This window comes from Desarmillaria tabescens, assembly GCF_030435595.1.
Source record: "Desarmillaria tabescens strain CCBAS 213 chromosome Unknown EV420scaffold_117, whole genome shotgun sequence".
NCBI lineage: Eukaryota > Fungi > Basidiomycota > Agaricomycetes > Agaricales > Physalacriaceae > Desarmillaria > Desarmillaria tabescens.
The window spans coordinates 20,456-38,535 of NW_026848416.1; the positions used below are offsets into that span (position 1 = coordinate 20,456).

Genomic DNA, 18,080 nt, shown 5'->3' on the forward strand with positions numbered 1-18,080 from the left:
CTTTTATGCAATAAATATTGTTATGAAAACAAGATACTGACGGAAAAAACATCTGTTCCGAAGCGTGTACCAGCGCACGTGGCTCGCCATGGCAGGGCTGTGGACCCGGCTGTTCCGTATTGGGACCTGGAGCCGTAACACTACCGCCACCACTACCATTAGCGGTTGTTCGGATTTGGCAGCATCATGGGTTTCCCATGCAATGAAAAGTTAGGTATGATTAACACGGAGAACCGTTCAGCCGTGCGGGCCTCTCCGTCGAGTCATCACATCAAGTTTATCAGTATCTAGCTGAGTGTGCATACCTCTTGAATGAAACGTCAAGGAGCCGGCGTAAGCCAGGTGAGATGTCGAGGCCATGCTGATGGCCTGTGAATGCAGAGGTAGGCGGAAACAAAGAAATAACAATAACTATAGAAGAGAAAAATCCGAATAAAAGAAACCGGCACTTAGCCTTCCATCCTTTGTAGTTTGCGCAAAGATTTGATTGGCGCAGAAGTTATATCGTCTTTCTGTCCTGGGATCGACGAGATTTCCACCCTCTCTATATCAGACTCATTCTTAACATCCGCTGTAACCTCATCCATATCCATGTCCAAGAACTTCTCCAATGGATCATTCCAAAATCCCGCCGTGCAGTCCGGATCTGACATTTCGAGGAAATTCTGGGTGGGGACAAAGATTGGTGCAGAGTCGGGAATGACTACGGGTGTTTTGACTGCCTGCAAAGCGCTGAGCATGGAAACCTCCTTCTCCAGTACAGCGATGCGCTCGTCCTGTAATTGCAACTTTCGATACAGAAGCCTGAAGAGTTCGGGTGACGGAGAGGAGACAGTCAAGGCGAGAGAATCCCAGTTGATATCGATAGTTGCCGCATTCGCAGTGCAACATGCCCCCGACTGGGGTTGCGGCTTTACTGGAACAGCTTCATTATGGGTGGGTAATATGGGAGGAGGCGACATTTCCCAGGTCTTCGTACGCTGCCAAGATTCCAGATACTCGGAAGCATTCTTCCCAGAAAGTGGATTGTCGCTCGTATCCCAGAACCAATCACCACTGAGTTCCTTCAGCCCGCTCATCCACTGGATCGCTGTAATTCCATCTTCGACCTGCTCCTCGTCGAGCTTGAATCCCTTGATTCCTCTTAACACCAGTTTCTTCCAATCTACGCATATAAGCGTTTCGTTTCAGATATACGAGAGAGCGGAGCTTACCAAATTTGACGACATCCTTCCGATACTCCTCCTCGCCATACATCTCCCAAAACTCCTTCAAATGCTTCGGTTCGGATAACAACCATCCCATACGATACCTAACCAGCGCTGTATCAAAAATCGCACACCTCCAGCTCCTGCCTATACCCTCACTCATTGCTCGCCTCACTTCGCCCAGAAACGCTTCGCAGAGCCTCGATACGTGGAGGATCCCCGTCTTGAACTCGGCCCACTCCTTATCGTCACCTAAGACCAACCGTAGCGAACTCCACATGAATTGGCCCACGAACATCAACGGTATCCGGTATAGGTTCGGAACTACGGTCGTCGAGCCGTCCGCCGAAGTGATGGTAGCCCATTTCGAGCGGTGCGTGCGTCCTGGGACGGAAAACGAGTTGGTGATGAGATGTTTGATGATTTCGTCTTTGGACCACGACGAGGCGTCCAAATAGTCTACTTCTTTCCATCCTAACTCCCGTGAAGGAGAAGCGAGAATAGAGAGTGTAATATCGTCAAGTTGTTCCTCCTTTAGTTCCGATTTGACCACAGGAGCTGTAGAGTATTTCCGGGATTTGTTCTGCCGTATCCTGTGGCTAGGACGCGAGTACGAAGTGATAGATTCGCTCGTGATGCGAGTCATGATAGACCTGCGAAGCGGAAACAGGAGTCAGGACCACTCTAAGCCAGAGAAAGTTAGGAGATACTTGGGATTTTGAAGACCAAATTGAAGATGCGGGTATATTCGAAAAGCCTGTGTATTAGAAAAGAGTGAGAGAATCGTGACAGAGTCGTTAGAGATGCGGCGTCATGAATGCGGTGACTGTTGAGCGAAAATGAAGCACCTTGCCGAAAACGGCAATTCTGGTGTCAGCATAAAAAATGACGCGACAGTCTGTATCATGGTTACGTCCTACCGGCTATATCTTAGTCTTGTTACTCCGGTACAGTGCGCATCGCGTTCTGATGCGAAGAGGATAGAAGTCGAATTTGGGACTGGGGTATGGCGTAATTAATATCTGACTATAAAACAGACAATCAACGAGAAGACACCAGAAAGAAACCGTCAATTAAGTTGAAAACGATCCATTTCCTAGTCAAATAGCGGCGAAGGTTAATTGTTGTAAAAATGTATGGCCAATATGGACTATTATGCTAAGTACACCTCTAAGAAATTGAACTTTGACCCGGTAGCAAATGACCAGCCACCCCATGAGCAACGTCGTATATGAATGCTGTATCCTTTGGATCAGAGATAAGCTGCCTGTGGCCCGTGGCAACCCAGGCTCCGAGCTTGTACATATCTCAGAATAAATCCTATATCGTGGAATACGTTCTTTACTATATGAGCGTAAAACCGTGATCCCCGTGACATAATCTCTCACAGCTGTGGTATCATGTCAGCTCCCACCTCACTATCTTATTGAGAATTGGTTTTCACGGCTCTAACGCCACCTTCTATTTATACCTATTTTACCGCTTACTTTATACTTTGACATCTCGTACCTATTTTCTCCTTGACTCCGACCACCCACTGTCTCCATACTTCTACGACAGAATATACCACCTTTCGGGTCGACCACGACCCCTTCCCGAGTCGCCACCACCTAAACTCCAACATATCTTGGCATGCCTCTATGTAAATAGGATCGGCACCATATCTGTATCCATGTGTTATTTTCTTACCGCCGTGTTCTCATTGACTCTCGGTCTGTATAATCGTCGGCAATTCCAGAAGATGACCACTTCGCATGGATATATTTTCGATGGATCCGGGTACAGCTATTGTACCGTCTTGCATGAAAAACAGCTGTTGTGATACGACACCGGTAGAGGAAATAGTACTGGCATCACAAGATGATCCAAGGTTAAATGAGATTAAAAAAGAGAATAATACCTCATCCTTCATTCTACATACATGCTTATCCAGTCAAGAAAAATGCCAGCTAGACGCCCAATCCTGTACTTTGAAGAGAGCAAACGGTCACAAGATGATCGTCGTTTCGAAGCCATGCCATTGATTTAGCTGTCTAATTCATCAACAGGCGTCTTGACACAGATTAGAATTGATTTTTCGTTTGTTCTTAGTTCACGCGATAGCTACCCAAGAGGCAGAAGATTCGATCACTATCTCGACAATCTTCCCGTAAGAACTCACCCCTGACGCCAGACGAAGAATCCTGTCCACGATTAAGAGTGTACGTACGCAGGAGTGTCGTGGTGAGTGTGAGAGAGAGATAGAATAATGACCAGTTGATCTCTGCCGCGAATCCTCCGGTTTCGTCAATCTCACTGGTTATATTGATGAAAACGCTGCGGATTTGCATGGACTTTGTAACTGTAATCCGTTGTCTAAAAGAGGATGTAGTAACAACAAAGAGGCGCTTACCTATCCCAGCGAGGGTGCAAATGGCTGGAATAACGATAATGCACCACAGACGGCCCCAAAACATCCAACAGCACCATATCTAAGAAAAGCGAATTTTAGCAGATCACCACAGCTGGAAGGAAAGCCATACAATGGTAATATCGACAATCAACGTGGTAATTCCTCCGCTGATGCCGTCCACGAGCTGGTACATCCTCCACCATGGCCCAATAGCTTGCAGCGCGACAAAGACGCTGTAAAAATTGTCCCCATTCTGGATAAATGCGCGCCGTTGGTATACCCAGTCAACGCCAAAGGTAATTGTCGTGAGAAGTATAGAATCACGACGACTGTAAGCAGGAAAGCATTGTCAAATTTCATGGGAGAAGAAACTGGGCGCGATTCCCAATTAGTGAATGGAATAATGGAGGAATACAGACAAACGTGTATTCCATAAGGTAATTGCTACGATAAATGTATACAAGCCTACAGTAACATGGGTTAAACGGAAGGAAGACGAAGAAGTAATGGATTCACCTTGAAGTAACGATTCCAAGATTTCACGGTTGAAATTTAAGTCGAGACTCTCAAATATGACATTTCGGTCATCTTGAGACAGATCAGCTGGGGGATATTCCATATAGTTTGTTGAGTGGAGAGATGGACAGTTTCTTGATATATGGAACCTCTAAGGCACATCCCAGGCAATTAAAAAAGGAAGGGGACCTATGGAATCGCTGAGTATGTTTCAACCGGCACGCTGGGTGTTTTTTGTTTAACAATCTATCATGGAACTCGATGCCTAAGCTGTGGCGAAATCTTTTCGTATTACCCTGTGGCACTGACTACCTGCCGCTAAATCTGAGCGCTCCATTACCGAGTCTGCCGAGGAGTACTGTACCTTTCCACCTGGACCAACACCGTTTAAATCTATCTTAAAGGAAAACCACACTTAACGACTCCATAATCCAGTATTCTGATGCAACGTGTAATCATATGCATTAGAATTTAGGGTCGAAAGACTAACATCAAGAAGATCAGATATTGAAGGTGTCCCGAGGCCCAGCTTCGTGTTCACATAGCCTGCCAGGAATTACTCATCTAGTTAAATAAGCAGTTTACCCAAGCCAGAAAACTGAAAACAATTTAAGCTTTCAGGTTTGATGGTCTGGGCCGTATGAAGGAGTCAATCAACGAAACGGGCCAAAAGGAAAGCTTAGCTTACACTTTCATTTTAGCTTCACAGCATCATATCTGCACGATCCATCCCGTAATGCAATAGCATTAGCCCGAGCGATATGATACTAGGCTGTGTCGAAAGAAAACTTGACCTTCGATTTTTCCACTGAGAGCTTCGATAATTAGATTCTGACGAAAGTGGACTGCTTACGAAGCCGTAAAACGGATATATCTATACTTTGAGGCTGTGAGGGGAGTGATGGCTCGGTTCATGTGTGAGTGACACAGCCACCGCGTGGGAACCTCGTTTTCATTTTATCGACAATCAATCCGTCCAATGATGCTCCACAGCATCCTCTGACTCTCGTATATCGTCACTCCTCCTTGGTGAAAGCACTCTGAGAAAAGAATCTTAGCGAGATTCACTGCAGAAATGACGACCGATGCTTTCAATGGAGATAGTGATATCAACCTTACCCTGTTGGGCACTCAGTTTTGGGTGAGTTTGACTTAGGCTTCGAAGGCTTCTATATTGGAGTACAAAGCGGAGTTCTCATCATTGTTCATCCTGTACGATTAATATCAATTCTGGGCATCAAGTTGATGTTGACCATTTTATGACCTTCCGATGTTGCTTATAGGTGCGCTTCCGAAGTATTATCTGTTTCATCGCATATCCCAAGTCATGTATAAAATGGAAAACTTATGCCGGAAATATCTCTTCAAGTGAGACTTACCACTGTGAGGTTGTTCGCTCCACTCAAGGTGCGCTCTTCGTGATTACCATTTATTCATACATTCACCACTTATCAGTAGACTTGTGTCTTCTAGCTACCATGAGAGGCTCACAAAGTAAACCACAGACAGAAGAGTTTTCTCGTGCAAGTTCCCCTCACGCAAACCGCGATGCTCAATCTGATTCATCTAATGTGTTCGTACTTGCATTATCTCTACCTCAACTACCTTTTTATAATCCTCTCGACAGTGAACGTGCCTTATTAGACTGGCAAGAAGATAGCAACGGCTGTATCTCCAGTACAGGTACTCGGTTCTACATCTTATGGGGAGTCACAGTGATAGTTCTGGTTTTCATTGTTATGCGGCAGTGGTATCGGAGTAGGAGGGTTTGTAAGGCCACAAAGGAGGTTAATTGTCCGGTGACAGACGATTTGGAAAGTCGAAAGTGCCTCATCAGCAATACACGTGGATGAATTCCTGCAAGACACTGTGATTGTCTAAATTCTCCTGTAATTCATATTTCATCCTTATAACGTCCCGTTCTACTGCTAAGAGGCATCGCGATTTACAGAGTCTCGCTGTCTTATTTTTTTGGCTTTGGTTTTGGCCGTAATAAAAACGGTGGCAGAAAGGACCATAAATGACTAGGTAGCAGCAAGTTAACGAAACGACGTGCAGATTCTTCAGCTCGTATTAACCCATCCCCTTCCCCAATCAAGACCGTCTACGGTTCTACCTCGTACTATGACTGCTCTGTTGTCCAACTTGTCGGATTCCTGGGGCTTGACTCCGCCCTTTGATGTCGTTGCGTTCCATGATGAATTGGCTCGAACGCACTCTAGAAAGTGAGTGTCGCACGTCTTCGAATCACTGTTTCAGAATTCGTTTCTCTTGCCTTCAGATGGACATTCGTCATGAACGCCGACGCATCCATACCATCTACCAAACAGAACATGACGTTCACCTACGCATCTCTGGCGTTGGTTGTTATGGATACGATGAAGTATTAAATTTTGACGTCGGTCATCAATCAGACTCAGCATCGGGAGCGTTTTTACCTTCCAAATGGCTATGATCCGCTTCCCCCCGTGCCTATTTGTAGAAATCTCCTTTCGTAGTCTCGCCGTAGTGATGGGTTTTTACGAAAATCGATATTCTTAACCTTACGACCATCATATGCATTACGTACCACTTATTGTTCAGCTGAGTGGCCTGCCGATTTCGCCTCCTCGGAGGCCTTGGGATCGTATGTCTTGCACGATCTTCACAGATTCGCTGATAACTAAATCGCTCTCCTCGATGACTTCTGACATCTGGATGTACTTGCTGCGAAGTTTGTTTTAGTGATCTCAGCACTAGTCCAGCACCATAGACGAGTTGGCGGCTCCCTTCTTCCATGGTGAAGCAAAGTTCTTCCTCGTCCTTCCTCGTAGCTTCCGTCTCATTCTCCGAGCTCCAGCTGGAGAAATTATATCAGGATGTCATGGTTGAGAGGACAGATTACTTTGAGGGAACGCAGTTACTGATACTTACCGTGCTGTACGTTTTCTTCAGCCGATGGTATAGCCTGCGCAGAAATAGCGTTAGTTATCAGGGTGAAAAAAAGGGTGGTAGCTCACCACTCGGCCGCTACTATATTTTAATGACCCTGACGTCTTTGAATGCTTGACGTGATCGCGTTCGCGTTTTGTATCAAGTAGAAATTAAAATACGTTTGTCGTGGGAAATTGAAATCCTCTGAGCCACTGGCTGGATCGGCCCGTAGCCCTTTTCGCACTATGGCTATCACTCTCGACGACCTGCCTGACGACCTCTTGATCTACGCCATCGCGATTCTCTCCGTCCCTGATATCTTGTTTCTCCGCCAGGTAGGTGCAGTTGCTTTCTCTCCAGGATCAGTGCTCTTACATGCTCCTTGCGAATAGACTTGTACCCGGTTTAACGCACTCACAAGGCTAGAGATCATATGGATCAACGCATTCAAATTCAATATCCTCTCCAAAGATTACCCCTGTCCCGTCGATGACACTGATTTCGAACAGCGCACATGTCACGCCTACCGGCTCGCGACTCGATGGCTCGCAGACTCTCCTCTGATTCCCGTGAGCCAGACAAGCTTCAATGGGTCGCCTGCACAAGAGATAAAATTCATACCAGGATGCCAAAACAAGTGGCTTCTAACCGTATCCAAGGAGATCCCACGATGCTGACAATCTGGGATAACGCGCACAGGCAGAAGTGCTCAGAGTGGTCACCCAAAGGTGAGTTATTCGTTGGGGTGACTCTTAATGCGGATCCCGAGTCTGATGTGAGCGTGGTGGTCACATTGAGCAGGTAAGCGTGCGTTACTCTGATGAATGACGGCTAACTTGTGTAGGCCACAGACAATCGTGCTCCTCCATTTGGACGGCAACGGAAGCTTGCGCCAAATCCAGGACATCGACGTCGGCTTCCGCCCAGTCAGCATGACTGGTGACATTATATCCTTCAGCGACGATGTTTCCAAGACATTAATATACAACTGGAAGACAGAGGAGCGTGCCTACCTCGAAGGAGGCGACATGCCGGTAACCGTCCCATACCTGTTCAAATTACGCATGTTCATCTCTTACACTCACAGAATTACCACTGCAACCATGTCGTCTTTGCACCAAACACCGTCGTTGTCGTCTGCATCAACACGTTTAGTGTCTACGCCATGCCGCCCCTCCTCAGACAAATCAACACGGCCATCATGACAAACTGTTTCGACTGGTTCGATCGCACCAGTGCAACACCAACATCCCTCCTCATATTCTCTGAGATGTACAGACCCCAGACATTAGAGCCCAATTTGTTCCAACTGTGCTCCCTGGCCTCTGTTCCCCCAACCCTCCTCTTCGAAGGATTATCCCGCCATCGCGTACTCTCACATGTCAACATGGTCCTTGGCAAGCGGGGTACGGTGGTATGGATCAGCCCTGAAGAATGTGCCACGGTGGAGCATCGTGGCTGCAAAACACTAGTCACCGCCTGTATTCCCTGGTTCGCTCAACCCCACCGCTCAAGTCCGCATTCGCGAGCTATGCTCAAATGCCCCCAAAAACTGGACTGCGTTGAATTACGATGAAGAACTCGAGAGGATCGCCCTTGGTTCTCGGTATGGAGAAGTTACTATTACTCAGTTGTAGTTCAAAATATATTGTTCATGACATACTGGCTATATCGTATCCGATTCCGGGGTTCGAATCCCTTTCAAAGGACTGTTAGGACATTTTCTAAGCTTTTTGCTGGGCTTTAGTTTCGGTGGATCCATGCCCTACGGAGGTGACGGCGCTTTCAGTATAGTGTCTTCCAGTTTCCTACCGTTTACGTCCTCCCTATCAGGTACATATCTTCTATTTATCGGTATTTACTGGCGTTTTCAGCAACTGGGAACGTTATAAAGAAGCTACATGCAAAGGTTACGACCACCCATAGCTTCCAGCATTGCAATAACATTCCGTCCCCTCATTTTCCAGTTACTTGACGGCTTTTCCGCAACTATTCTCTAGCTAAGCCGGATATCGAGATCTTCAGAATCTGTTGCCCTATCCGCCTCGTGTTCTGGCAAGTCCCACCGGCGAATAGTCGGAACTTGACGGAGATATGCGATGTTCATCTGGCTTCGTATCTGTCTGGTGCCTTTCTACAGGCAGCACATCCACTTCACGGTACCTTGGCGACAGACGTCCATTACGTCTACAATCAGGTAGTGCGATGAGGCCCCTCGAGAGAAACGCACGGTTGCTGCTAGAGTCCTTAGTCTGAACACAGCTCTTGTGGCATAACCCGAACCAACAACCGAGTCATAGACTCGGTTCTCTATGGTGTGACTGGGGATATGACGGTAACAGTATAGAAGAGCGATCCATATGTTGGATGGCTTACCGCATATTTATTCGATAGGGAGACCATGTGTCGGCCATGACCATGATACTGCTACTCAGATTGGAATGGCCTTATCGTGACTTCTTGATTTCATTTTATGGTTCGGACTCCAAGGAAGCTGAAATAGTTAGCACATCAGAACCAAAGTCGACTATGCTGCAGGATTCGTACTCATCTCAAGCTCGAAATCTCTGGCAGCCTTACCATTGATCTTTTCCTGCGGCTCCTGGTGTGCGCTAGGCATATTCAAAATCAAAATTAAAATCAACTGGGAAACTGGAGACAAAAATACATCCACAGATGTGGGATGTATGTATTCGTCTACATGAATCAACCACAACAGTGCCTGTGCTGTATCCGTGGCATCACAATTCATTAACTCATCTTAAATCTTAAGGCACGTGGAAAATGTCAACAGATAAGGAAAACATCGGTGTCGGTGACTCTGTTTTCTGAAGGAGAAGTGATCTTTGCATGATGCTCTCAGGTTATCCCCTAAATTTTCACGGCATTCTTCATCAAAGGAAGAAAGGCATAGATATTTCCCAAGCCCTCACCATAAATGCTTCTGACAGTCCCTTCTTTAGAGTTGTGAAGAACGGTTCCCGAGCCTGCATCTCAGTGCTATTTTCTAGATGACTGCTAGTACTTGTTCCTATAATGATTTGACCCGCCCATTTATAAGCTGAGCAGACGTCCCAGAGCTCTCTAAGTAGCTCCTTTATACCCCACGATGTCCTCGCAACAGTCGCCAGCTATTCCATCCCTCGGTAATACTTTCGGAGCTCTGTTTGTTGGAGCTACCATAGCAGCCATGTGGGTGCCTTTCTTTGCATCCACAAACACCATTTCATTTCATCCACCTGATAGTTTATTTGGAATAACAAATCTGCAAACGCTCATTTACTACAAGAGATACCCCAATGACTGGTCTCTCTACCGATATTCTGTATGTCACAACTCCTTCGGACATTGTATGGCACTGAATCCCATGAGATAGGTCACATTACTTTGGTTCATCCATTTGCACCCCATAAGCTTTGATGGTGATTTATTAACGCGTTCTTTGACAGGGTACTTGATGCTGTTCACCTCACATTAAGCACGCATGCTCTCTATTTCTATCTGATTGATATGTATGGAAACTTGCTCGGTGCCCTAATAGGAAATGTCATCTGGTATGTCGCCGGGGTACAGGTACTCATCAATTCTACTGAGCCATTGTCATCACAGGAGTATGAGGGTGCAAATTCAGTTGAGGTTCTGATCTCACAGCTCTAACTATAGTTTGAACTTCCAGTTGCAATTAGTCCTAAAGGTGTGTTGTGACGAAGCCTCCACTCTTTTCCTATCTGAAATTTTCTCCCAGGTGTGGATTGTCATGTTTGTGCAAGAGTAAGGACAAAGTCATTTTAACTGAGGATGTAAAATTTCATAACTCAACCTGTTAGGCTATACGCTATCTGACTGTGGAAACATGCATTTCTTCCCAGTGGTCATCACTAGTCATGGCAAAGCTTAGTATATTCTTAGTTGGACAGCATTTTCACAAAATCCTGCCTTGGTTTGTGGTGAGCATGGCTTAAATGACCGAATCTCCAACTCCAACTTACTGTTGGACAGCTTCTGGCTGTTTCAGCCTCAGTAGGTAATAGCTCGTTCTCGCTTCACCTATTTTCCTTAATTATGCCCCCATTTCCTTTAGGTGCTGGAATATGTAAGGCACTCCTGTCTCTCTCAAGCTGTGGTCTCACTGATAAACATTTGTCAGTTGGATCATATGACATGTAAGAATTATATTGTGGCTGCATGTATTTCTCAAAAACAATTCTTTACAGTTATCGTCCACCGAATTTGGTGTCGATCTCCACAATCAATGTATGCTCCATACTCTGGAAAGTCATGGATTCTGACTGTGTGACATAGATGTCTATTTACACATTCTATTCCATTATCATCACAGCAGATATCATCATAGCTGTCATGATGTGCTATTACCTGCATAAGAGCAGAGCGGCTATGCATTTCTCTTCGTATGTTGATTCCATATGAATACCTTCGAATTGTTATTTATTTACTTGCACCAGCATGGCCGACCTACTTCTCATTCTAATGCAACTTGTTCTAGTCTCGGGTGTAGCTACAAGGTGAAGATATAGGCTTTAGCCTTGTCCCCATTATTCCTAATGACAATGACAGTGCATGCTCATTGTTCTCTATTGTGACAGTCCATTGATTCTCAACTTGATCCCATCCCATTTTCATCGCAATTGATTTCATACTACCCAAGCATCAGTACTACTCTTTATCCAACGAAGCTGGCTAACTAATATCCACAGTCTATATAAACTCGCTGCTTGCCATGTGCATCAACTGCTTCCATTTTCCTGCCAGACATTTACCTTTGCTAGGTTTAATTACCAACATCAGCATCCATCTGGCAAGTCAACCACCAAGCCTATACAAAGTTCGATTCCTAGAGTCATCCAGTTTTCATCTAACAGCTCAGAAGGTCTTACAAAAGATGCCGTATGTTCATTAGCCTCCTTGTACTGGGTAAGTTCATCATTGACTGATTCAGAACTGTTTCCTTCAGGATATCAGTCTTAGTCCACTCTCTGAGATCCAGGACACCTATTCTTTAGACAAATTAGGATGTTCAAAAGAAGCTTCTGATTCTCAGGCCTAGTTCACCTCTGTTCCAAGTTCCAAATCCTGTTATACCTTGCCAGTCGTATAACTGGCATCCCTAGTTTATGGATCTGAACTCTTTCATGTGGAGGGGAAGCTATTTATTAAGGTTGATATCCAATTACCATTCTACTATAGACACTTTTGTATCTCTAGTGGGATAGCTTTGGAATCAATATCATTGGAAGAACACTGTAGATATGAATGTTCAAGGATGGTGAGGTCCATCTATCATTTCCATGCTCTCCAAAAGAGTGTCAAGTCTATATGCCCCTCACGAGAAGACACACCACTGTAAGAAAATTGTTGTATATGAGATTTGTAGAGGTGACGTTCATGAAGTGGCACTCACATTTCAGAACCATTAGGGATCCGCACCGTACCAGTATTTATGGTTAATATGGACGGACTTATACAGGTACCATACCCGACCCATCACCCATGTGGACTGCCCCTGGATGGTACAGAATACGGTACGGAATTGGTCCATATTAACCCATAAATGTACGGCTGTTTACGGCTGTCTATATGGGTGGAAACTATGGCACAATTTTGCACCAATGTTGGCATCATCATCCCCCTTATAGTCACAAACCCATGCGATCAACCTCCCATCAATTGCCACATTGATTGCTCTCTCTTGAGCCACCACCTTCTCACTCCTCTTGCTTGCTCCTCTCAGCTCCGTGGATCACTACAACACAGTATCTTTCCCCTTATCAACATTAACACTTGTAGTCCTCCATTCTGTTACCTCCTGATGCAATAAACTCATATTTCCAATGGTGTAGCAGATGTCTCATTCAAATATTTCTACAGTAGCTTTAGCACATCGTTTCTCCTGTTTCAACTGGCTAATCATTTTGCACAGTGGCATAAATATCCTTCTCAGCCTCGGGAGTTGGTGCCAGTGCACCGCAACTTTAGAGTCAAAATGCCCCCACAAAGCAGCGAGACATGGGGCATTCTTCTTGCTTCATCTTCTCATGCCATTGCTTTTCATGCATTCAGATGGTTCTTAGTCTTGATGATACTTCTCTTTCTTCCAGTGCTTGGTATAGTCTCCATTGTTCCCATGCTTACTCATCAGCTTTCAGTGAAGTACCTGCAACTTATGGGTTCACTAGTGGGTGCATTGGTGCTTTCCTATTTCTATCTTGTTGCCACTCTTTTTATCTATGGTGAGCTGACGTGTATATACTTGTGTCTTTTGTGATACTTACTAGAGCACCCAAAGCAAACACAGTCTTTCCCACTTTTTTTTCACTCGGCAAACTCTTTCCTGGACCTCGCTTGCATTACCGACACTCTCATGTTTCGCAAATGCATTTGGATCGGTTTCAGCGGCTCTTAAAGGCTGGGATCACCACTGTTTTTGTGACAGGCACTAGACAAAATTCTGAGTCAGATCAGGAAATGCAAGGTCAGTCTCGCTTCAATCCTACCAATGTCAAATTCTCATCCTGCAGTAGGTTTGGACTCTGCGAATGGGCCTGAGACTAAGACGGTCTTTGTTATGGGAGCATCCACTCGTACAATCTCTGTTTGTGAGTTTTCCGATTGCTCTCTCTTATGACATTATAAGCTAAAGATCATTTCAGTGGTATCAAATTTTATGACTGTGAATGAAATCCTTGACCATTTGTGCCAATGAGGTCTTGTTCCTTTATGTGATCACCTCCTCCAAACACATACCCTTCGTATGTCTGGACTTCGGCACCACATACATGGGTGCGAGACCATTGCAGACCTACAAGCAACAGTGATGACCCATTTTTATCTATGTGAACGTGTAATTGGGGGAGGTATGTGCTCATACCATCGATGCAAATGTCTAATACTGACAGAAAAAACTGTAGCCTCACCTGAGGCATGTGCCTTGGATAAGAACAGGAGGTTGAAGGATGCTTCTGAGATAGATTGGTATGAAGATGGTGATGATGCAACTCCCATGGTAGCAGCAGGACCTTCAACTGAGAGGAGTGGTACGTCACGCTGTCAATCTGGATTACTACCCCTTATGAACATGGTGTTTGTTAGGTCGTGGTCAACGAAAGAAGAATACCAAGAGGCTCAAGGCATCAATCACTGTTGAGCAGCAATCTGATGATGGCTCAGATAGAAGACGGCCAAAAAAGCGCTGTTGACCAAAGAAGGGTAAGAAGAAGGCTGTCAAAGATGGTGCTGGTAGTGGGGAGGAGTCTGGCAGTGACTATGCAGATACGTCGGGATTGGAGGAGTCTGATTTGGAGTCTGAGGTTGAGATACCAAATGATGAGGTCAGTGATCTGCGAACTGCTGTATCACCCACTAAACTTTCCTTACATTTTAGCTTGCTGATTCACTTTCATCAAAAACTCTTCCCCAAGGCTCATCACATACCAAAAAGCCACCGCAAAAGAAGCGCAAGAGTACGAATACCCCAGTGACCCATGGAGACCACGACAAGATGACTAATCCAGTTATCGGCAAGGACACTGAACCTCAAGCATCACCAACAGATGTAGGTGGATTATTTGTCTCTGTACCTTTTGTATTCATCCATATCATATGTAGAATTCACACAAAACAAACCTGATCTATCATTTCTATGAAATATGGCCTACTAATGCCCATGGCGAACCCGGTAATAAGGGAGACACTCATTACAAGTGCTGACATGGTACAATTCATCATATATTAACAATTACTGCACGAATGAAGGGCAGCCTGAACAGTGAACATTCTGCCGATCTTGATTGCTGAACACAATCTGATATATAATCTAGGACTCATCACACACCTGAAACGCCATGCACCTGCCATGTACCAGCTCTATGAGATCATGAAGAGTTGCTCCGACCCTCCAACTGAAGAGGAGATTCAAATCGCATCTGCACAGAAGGTACTGGACCCTAAGGCAGCTGCACGCTATCTTGAGAAGCTGTCCAAGGCATCTGGAGACCTTGATGCAGCATTCACATGCGAGGCAGTACAAGCTGCAGTACGTTCCCACTTTACTAGACTTTACCGCTATGCTGATGACTGTACACAGGGTGCCTGGGACCAAAAGAAATTTGAGACACTCTTGATTGAGTGGATCATTGCATGTGATCAACCGTTTGAGGAGGTCAAATGTCCGGAGTTTCGTAGACTTTTAGAATATACTCATCATCCTTCTCTGTCACTTCACATACCATCAGCAGATACCATTCAATGGAAGATCATGAAAATGAGAGATGAGCTTACAAAGAGTTTGCGAGTTTTCTTCAAGGTAAACACTGTTTCACAATTGAGTGTCCTGAGGAGACCTAATCTCTTTCCAGGAGCTCGAGTCTAAGGTCTCCATATCTCTGGATGCATGGACGTCGCCAAATGGTTATGCATTCATTGCTATTGTTGCTCATTATGTCACAAACAAAGGAAAGCTAGGTACACATCTAGTCTCTTCAAATATTGTGTCATGTTCGCTTACAAGAATATGTAGAGGAAATATTAATTGACTTTCAAGAACTGGTTGGTGAACATTCTGGAGAAAACATGGCTGAAGTCATCTGGGACACTTTGCAGAAATATGGCCTTGTTGGTCAGGTTAGTGTGCTATCTTGGTGACCAGATTTATTTACTGACGTCTCAATAGGTTATGGCATTCATGATGGATAACACTACAAATAACAACACAATGGTTATGGCGATCGAGCAAAAATGCAAGGCACAAGGTATTCCATTTTCAGCAAAGGATTCTCATCTGTGTTGCATGCCTCATACGGTCCATCTTGCGGTCTTAAAGGTATGCCTCTGTTATTCTTTATGGGTCCTATGTACTGGACTAATACACTTGTCCCAGCTTCTAGAGGGCATTGGTGCAATTTCCAAGGGAGATGGACAAAAGGCCAAAGAAAGCCGGATGGCATCCTACCAAGACTCCATTTCTGCACCACTAAATGCTGCTCATGATGAAGAAGCAGCCTTGTTTGACGAGGTTGAATCGGATTCAGATGAGGTCGATGAGTTGGATTCCTGGAACAGGCTGTCTGGGATCCAAACTGTTGTGTCAAAGGTATTTTGTTTGTTTATAGACCTGGTAGGCAGACATTCATGCAATTCAGCTTTGAAGAATTGTCTGAGCTGTGCGTTCAAGTCCTCAGCAGCAACAGGCTTGGTATCAGCAAATAGCAACCGCAACAGGATCAGTTGTTGGCTCAGTTTCTGCTGGTGCTCATATGCTGATTCTTGACATTTGGACACACTGGTCATCTACTCATCAAATGCTTCATAAGTAGAATACATCTTTGATGCCTTGCTCATGTGCTGATAGATCCTAGGTCGTGCATTCAAATATCATAATACAGTCGATCAATTTGTTGCTATCAACAAAGATTTGCATGCTCTCGAGCTTTCAAATGAAGATTGGGAGGCTATCTCTATGGTAATGAAGTGGCTAAAGACCTTCTGCTCAGCAACCACTCAAATGTCGATGACCACCAAGCCAATGCTATCCACCACTCACGCAGTTTTCTGAGGCCTTCAGGATGACATCAAGAAAATCATTGCTACTCTCCCTATGTCAACACCTCCGGAACTGAAGCAAGGCTTGCTGGATGCTCATCGCAAACTCAGCAACTATTATTATAAGTATGATGAATCTCCCTTCTACACGTGGGCTGCTTGTATGTCATCATCTTTCATGTGTATATCATGTTCTAACTGCGCTTTTGGCAGTATTGGATCCTAGGATCTTGTATACGAAGGGTCTCAAGCGGGACTACAAAAATGACCTCGACCTTGATACGTACTTTGAAAGCTTGAAGCAGCTATTACAGGATTACTTTGACTGACATTATCCTCCCATGACATCTGATCAGCTTGACACTCCTCTGTCATCCCCCGGACCATCAAGATCAAGGCAAGTTGAAGGTTCACCTCAAAAGGTGGACTTTACATCTCGCTATGATGACGATGAAGATGCTGTGGTAACAGTAGATGAGCTTGAACACGATTTCTCACTCCCAAAAGAGAATTTTCGGACCACAAATCCCATCAATTGGTGGTATATTCGTTGCCATGATTTCCCTCGACTTTCATGCCTTGCTCATGATCTATTGTCAATTCCTGGTGTGTAGTTCCCTTAAATCTATATTATAGTTGCTGATGGTTGCATCCAGGCTCTGCAGTCACTGTAGAACGTGTTTTCTCAGGGAGTAGGGACACCATCTCTCTTCGCTGATCATGCTTGAAACCTGACACAATTCGTACTTTGATGCTAGTGAAGCATAGGCTTTGCCTTGTGCAAAATGCTGTTGAAGAGCTCCTAGCTAATGATGAGGAGGAGGAAAACTTTGCGCCGTAGTTATATAGCTAAACTCGTTGAATACAATATCCAATCTTGGAAAATATATGTATGGTCATACACCCATTGATGAGCCACCAGGCTCTGTACGCTCAGAATTCGCGCATTTTACCAGATAGCTAATTCCCCAGCCACCACACAAACCTACTATTTCAATCCCAGCAATATTGCTTAATGCCACCAATTATCCTTCCCCACTTGTACCCCACATCAATTACGTGCCCCTTCCATTAATTCTGCCAGTCTTCTTTCATTAATTCTGCCAGGCACCTGATTGTCGATCTCACGGATTTAGAATCCCATCTGATTGCCTAGCACAGCCACAATTCCGTAGCACAGCCACAATTCCGCAGCTCAAATAGCAATTCCGTGGCATTAGCTCTAATGCCATGACCTTTCCTCAGTCTTTACTAAGGCTGTTATACCGCCAAGAGATTGCTGCAAGCATCTACTTCAGTACACTTGCTTCAATGTACTTTGCCACAGCAACACAGCAGCTCAAAATTCCGGAGATCGGTGGCATTCTTGCTAATCACTTCATCTATATGCGGTAAATCCATATGGGTGCTGTTACTTTCGAACCACAGTACACAGTAAAACCGTGTGGGTGCTGTTACTTTAGAACCTTGGGAACATGTGTTTGGTATCATTTCTT

The 18,080-nt window shown here is 45.0% G+C and overlaps 7 protein-coding genes across 7 annotated transcripts; 5 read left to right on the forward strand and 2 right to left on the reverse strand.

The window, feature by feature from the left end:
* Positions 1 to 33: 33 nt before the first annotated feature.
* EV420DRAFT_1589089 (uncharacterized protein) lies at positions 34 to 2,054 on the reverse strand. Its single transcript, XM_060474883.1, has 3 exons — positions 1,919 to 2,054; positions 1,215 to 1,861; positions 34 to 1,165 (listed from the first exon to the last, which is right to left on the reverse strand). Exons 2-3 carry the CDS (start codon positions 1,852 to 1,854, stop codon positions 450 to 452), a joined length of 1,356 nt encoding a protein of 451 aa, XP_060322450.1. The 5' UTR covers positions 1,855 to 1,861; positions 1,919 to 2,054; the 3' UTR covers positions 34 to 449.
* An 853-nt stretch (positions 2,055 to 2,907) lies between these two features.
* EV420DRAFT_1670229 (uncharacterized protein) lies at positions 2,908 to 4,424 on the reverse strand (the record flags this gene model as incomplete). The annotated part of the gene is made up of 8 exons (XM_060479044.1): positions 2,908 to 3,121; positions 3,370 to 3,391; positions 3,418 to 3,549; positions 3,601 to 3,679; positions 3,731 to 3,929; positions 4,020 to 4,044; positions 4,117 to 4,250; positions 4,306 to 4,424. Coding segments are annotated over 8 exons (924 nt in total), but the record flags the coding sequence as incomplete, so codon positions are not given.
* Positions 4,425 to 5,066: 642 nt separating this feature from the next.
* On the forward strand, positions 5,067 to 6,132 carry EV420DRAFT_205076 (uncharacterized protein). The gene is made up of 4 exons (XM_060481199.1): positions 5,067 to 5,257; positions 5,400 to 5,523; positions 5,575 to 5,689; positions 5,744 to 6,132. Exons 1-4 carry the CDS (start codon positions 5,192 to 5,194, stop codon positions 5,967 to 5,969), a joined length of 531 nt encoding a protein of 176 aa, XP_060322452.1. The 5' UTR covers positions 5,067 to 5,191; the 3' UTR covers positions 5,970 to 6,132.
* A 108-nt stretch (positions 6,133 to 6,240) lies between these two features.
* On the forward strand, positions 6,241 to 6,506 carry EV420DRAFT_1652215 (uncharacterized protein; the record flags this gene model as incomplete). The annotated part of the gene is made up of 2 exons (XM_060478618.1): positions 6,241 to 6,341; positions 6,398 to 6,506. The coding sequence occupies 2 exons, from the start codon at positions 6,241 to 6,243 to the stop codon at positions 6,504 to 6,506; spliced, it is 210 nt and encodes a 69-aa protein (XP_060322453.1).
* Positions 6,507 to 7,274: 768 nt separating this feature from the next.
* Positions 7,275 to 8,666, forward strand: EV420DRAFT_1652216 (uncharacterized protein; the record flags this gene model as incomplete). The annotated part of the gene is made up of 6 exons (XM_060478619.1): positions 7,275 to 7,364; positions 7,422 to 7,666; positions 7,729 to 7,830; positions 7,874 to 8,063; positions 8,117 to 8,443; positions 8,502 to 8,666. 6 exons carry the CDS (start codon positions 7,275 to 7,277, stop codon positions 8,664 to 8,666), a joined length of 1,119 nt encoding a protein of 372 aa, XP_060322454.1.
* Positions 8,667 to 10,138: 1,472 nt separating this feature from the next.
* Positions 10,139 to 11,556, forward strand: EV420DRAFT_1652217 (uncharacterized protein; the record flags this gene model as incomplete). The annotated part of the gene is made up of 13 exons (XM_060478620.1): positions 10,139 to 10,221; positions 10,276 to 10,354; positions 10,406 to 10,419; positions 10,479 to 10,583; positions 10,639 to 10,648; positions 10,693 to 10,723; positions 10,775 to 10,788; positions 10,857 to 10,976; positions 11,029 to 11,122; positions 11,177 to 11,192; positions 11,244 to 11,283; positions 11,332 to 11,438; positions 11,493 to 11,556. The coding sequence occupies 13 exons, from the start codon at positions 10,139 to 10,141 to the stop codon at positions 11,554 to 11,556; spliced, it is 777 nt and encodes a 258-aa protein (XP_060322455.1).
* A 1,474-nt stretch (positions 11,557 to 13,030) lies between these two features.
* Positions 13,031 to 17,425, forward strand: EV420DRAFT_1487276 (uncharacterized protein; the record flags this gene model as incomplete). Its single annotated transcript, XM_060470499.1, has 17 exons — positions 13,031 to 13,277; positions 13,481 to 13,519; positions 13,569 to 13,643; positions 13,956 to 14,081; positions 14,137 to 14,186; positions 14,250 to 14,375; positions 14,429 to 14,599; positions 14,653 to 14,722; positions 14,865 to 15,079; positions 15,131 to 15,349; positions 15,923 to 16,135; positions 16,394 to 16,504; positions 16,607 to 16,745; positions 16,798 to 16,867; positions 16,941 to 16,992; positions 17,059 to 17,190; positions 17,348 to 17,425. The coding sequence occupies 17 exons, from the start codon at positions 13,031 to 13,033 to the stop codon at positions 17,423 to 17,425; spliced, it is 2,133 nt and encodes a 710-aa protein (XP_060322456.1).
* Between the last annotated feature and the right edge of the window lie 655 nt (positions 17,426 to 18,080).

Coding starts and splice junctions, on each gene's coding strand:
- EV420DRAFT_1589089 (XM_060474883.1), bottom strand. CDS start 1,854: ATGACTCGCATCACGAGCGAATCTATCACTTCGTACTCGCGTCCTAGC. Junction 1,166..1,214: donor GAAGGATGTCGTCAAATTTG/GTAAGCTCCGCT, acceptor TTATATGCGTAG/ATTGGAAGAAACTGGTGTTA.
- EV420DRAFT_205076 (XM_060481199.1), top strand. CDS start 5,192: ATGACGACCGATGCTTTCAATGGAGATAGTGATATCAACCTTACCCTG. Junction 5,258..5,399: donor TGTTGGGCACTCAGTTTTGG/GTGAGTTTGACT, acceptor TGTTGCTTATAG/GTGCGCTTCCGAAGTATTAT. Junction 5,524..5,574: donor GGTTGTTCGCTCCACTCAAG/GTGCGCTCTTCG, acceptor ACTTATCAGTAG/ACTTGTGTCTTCTAGCTACC.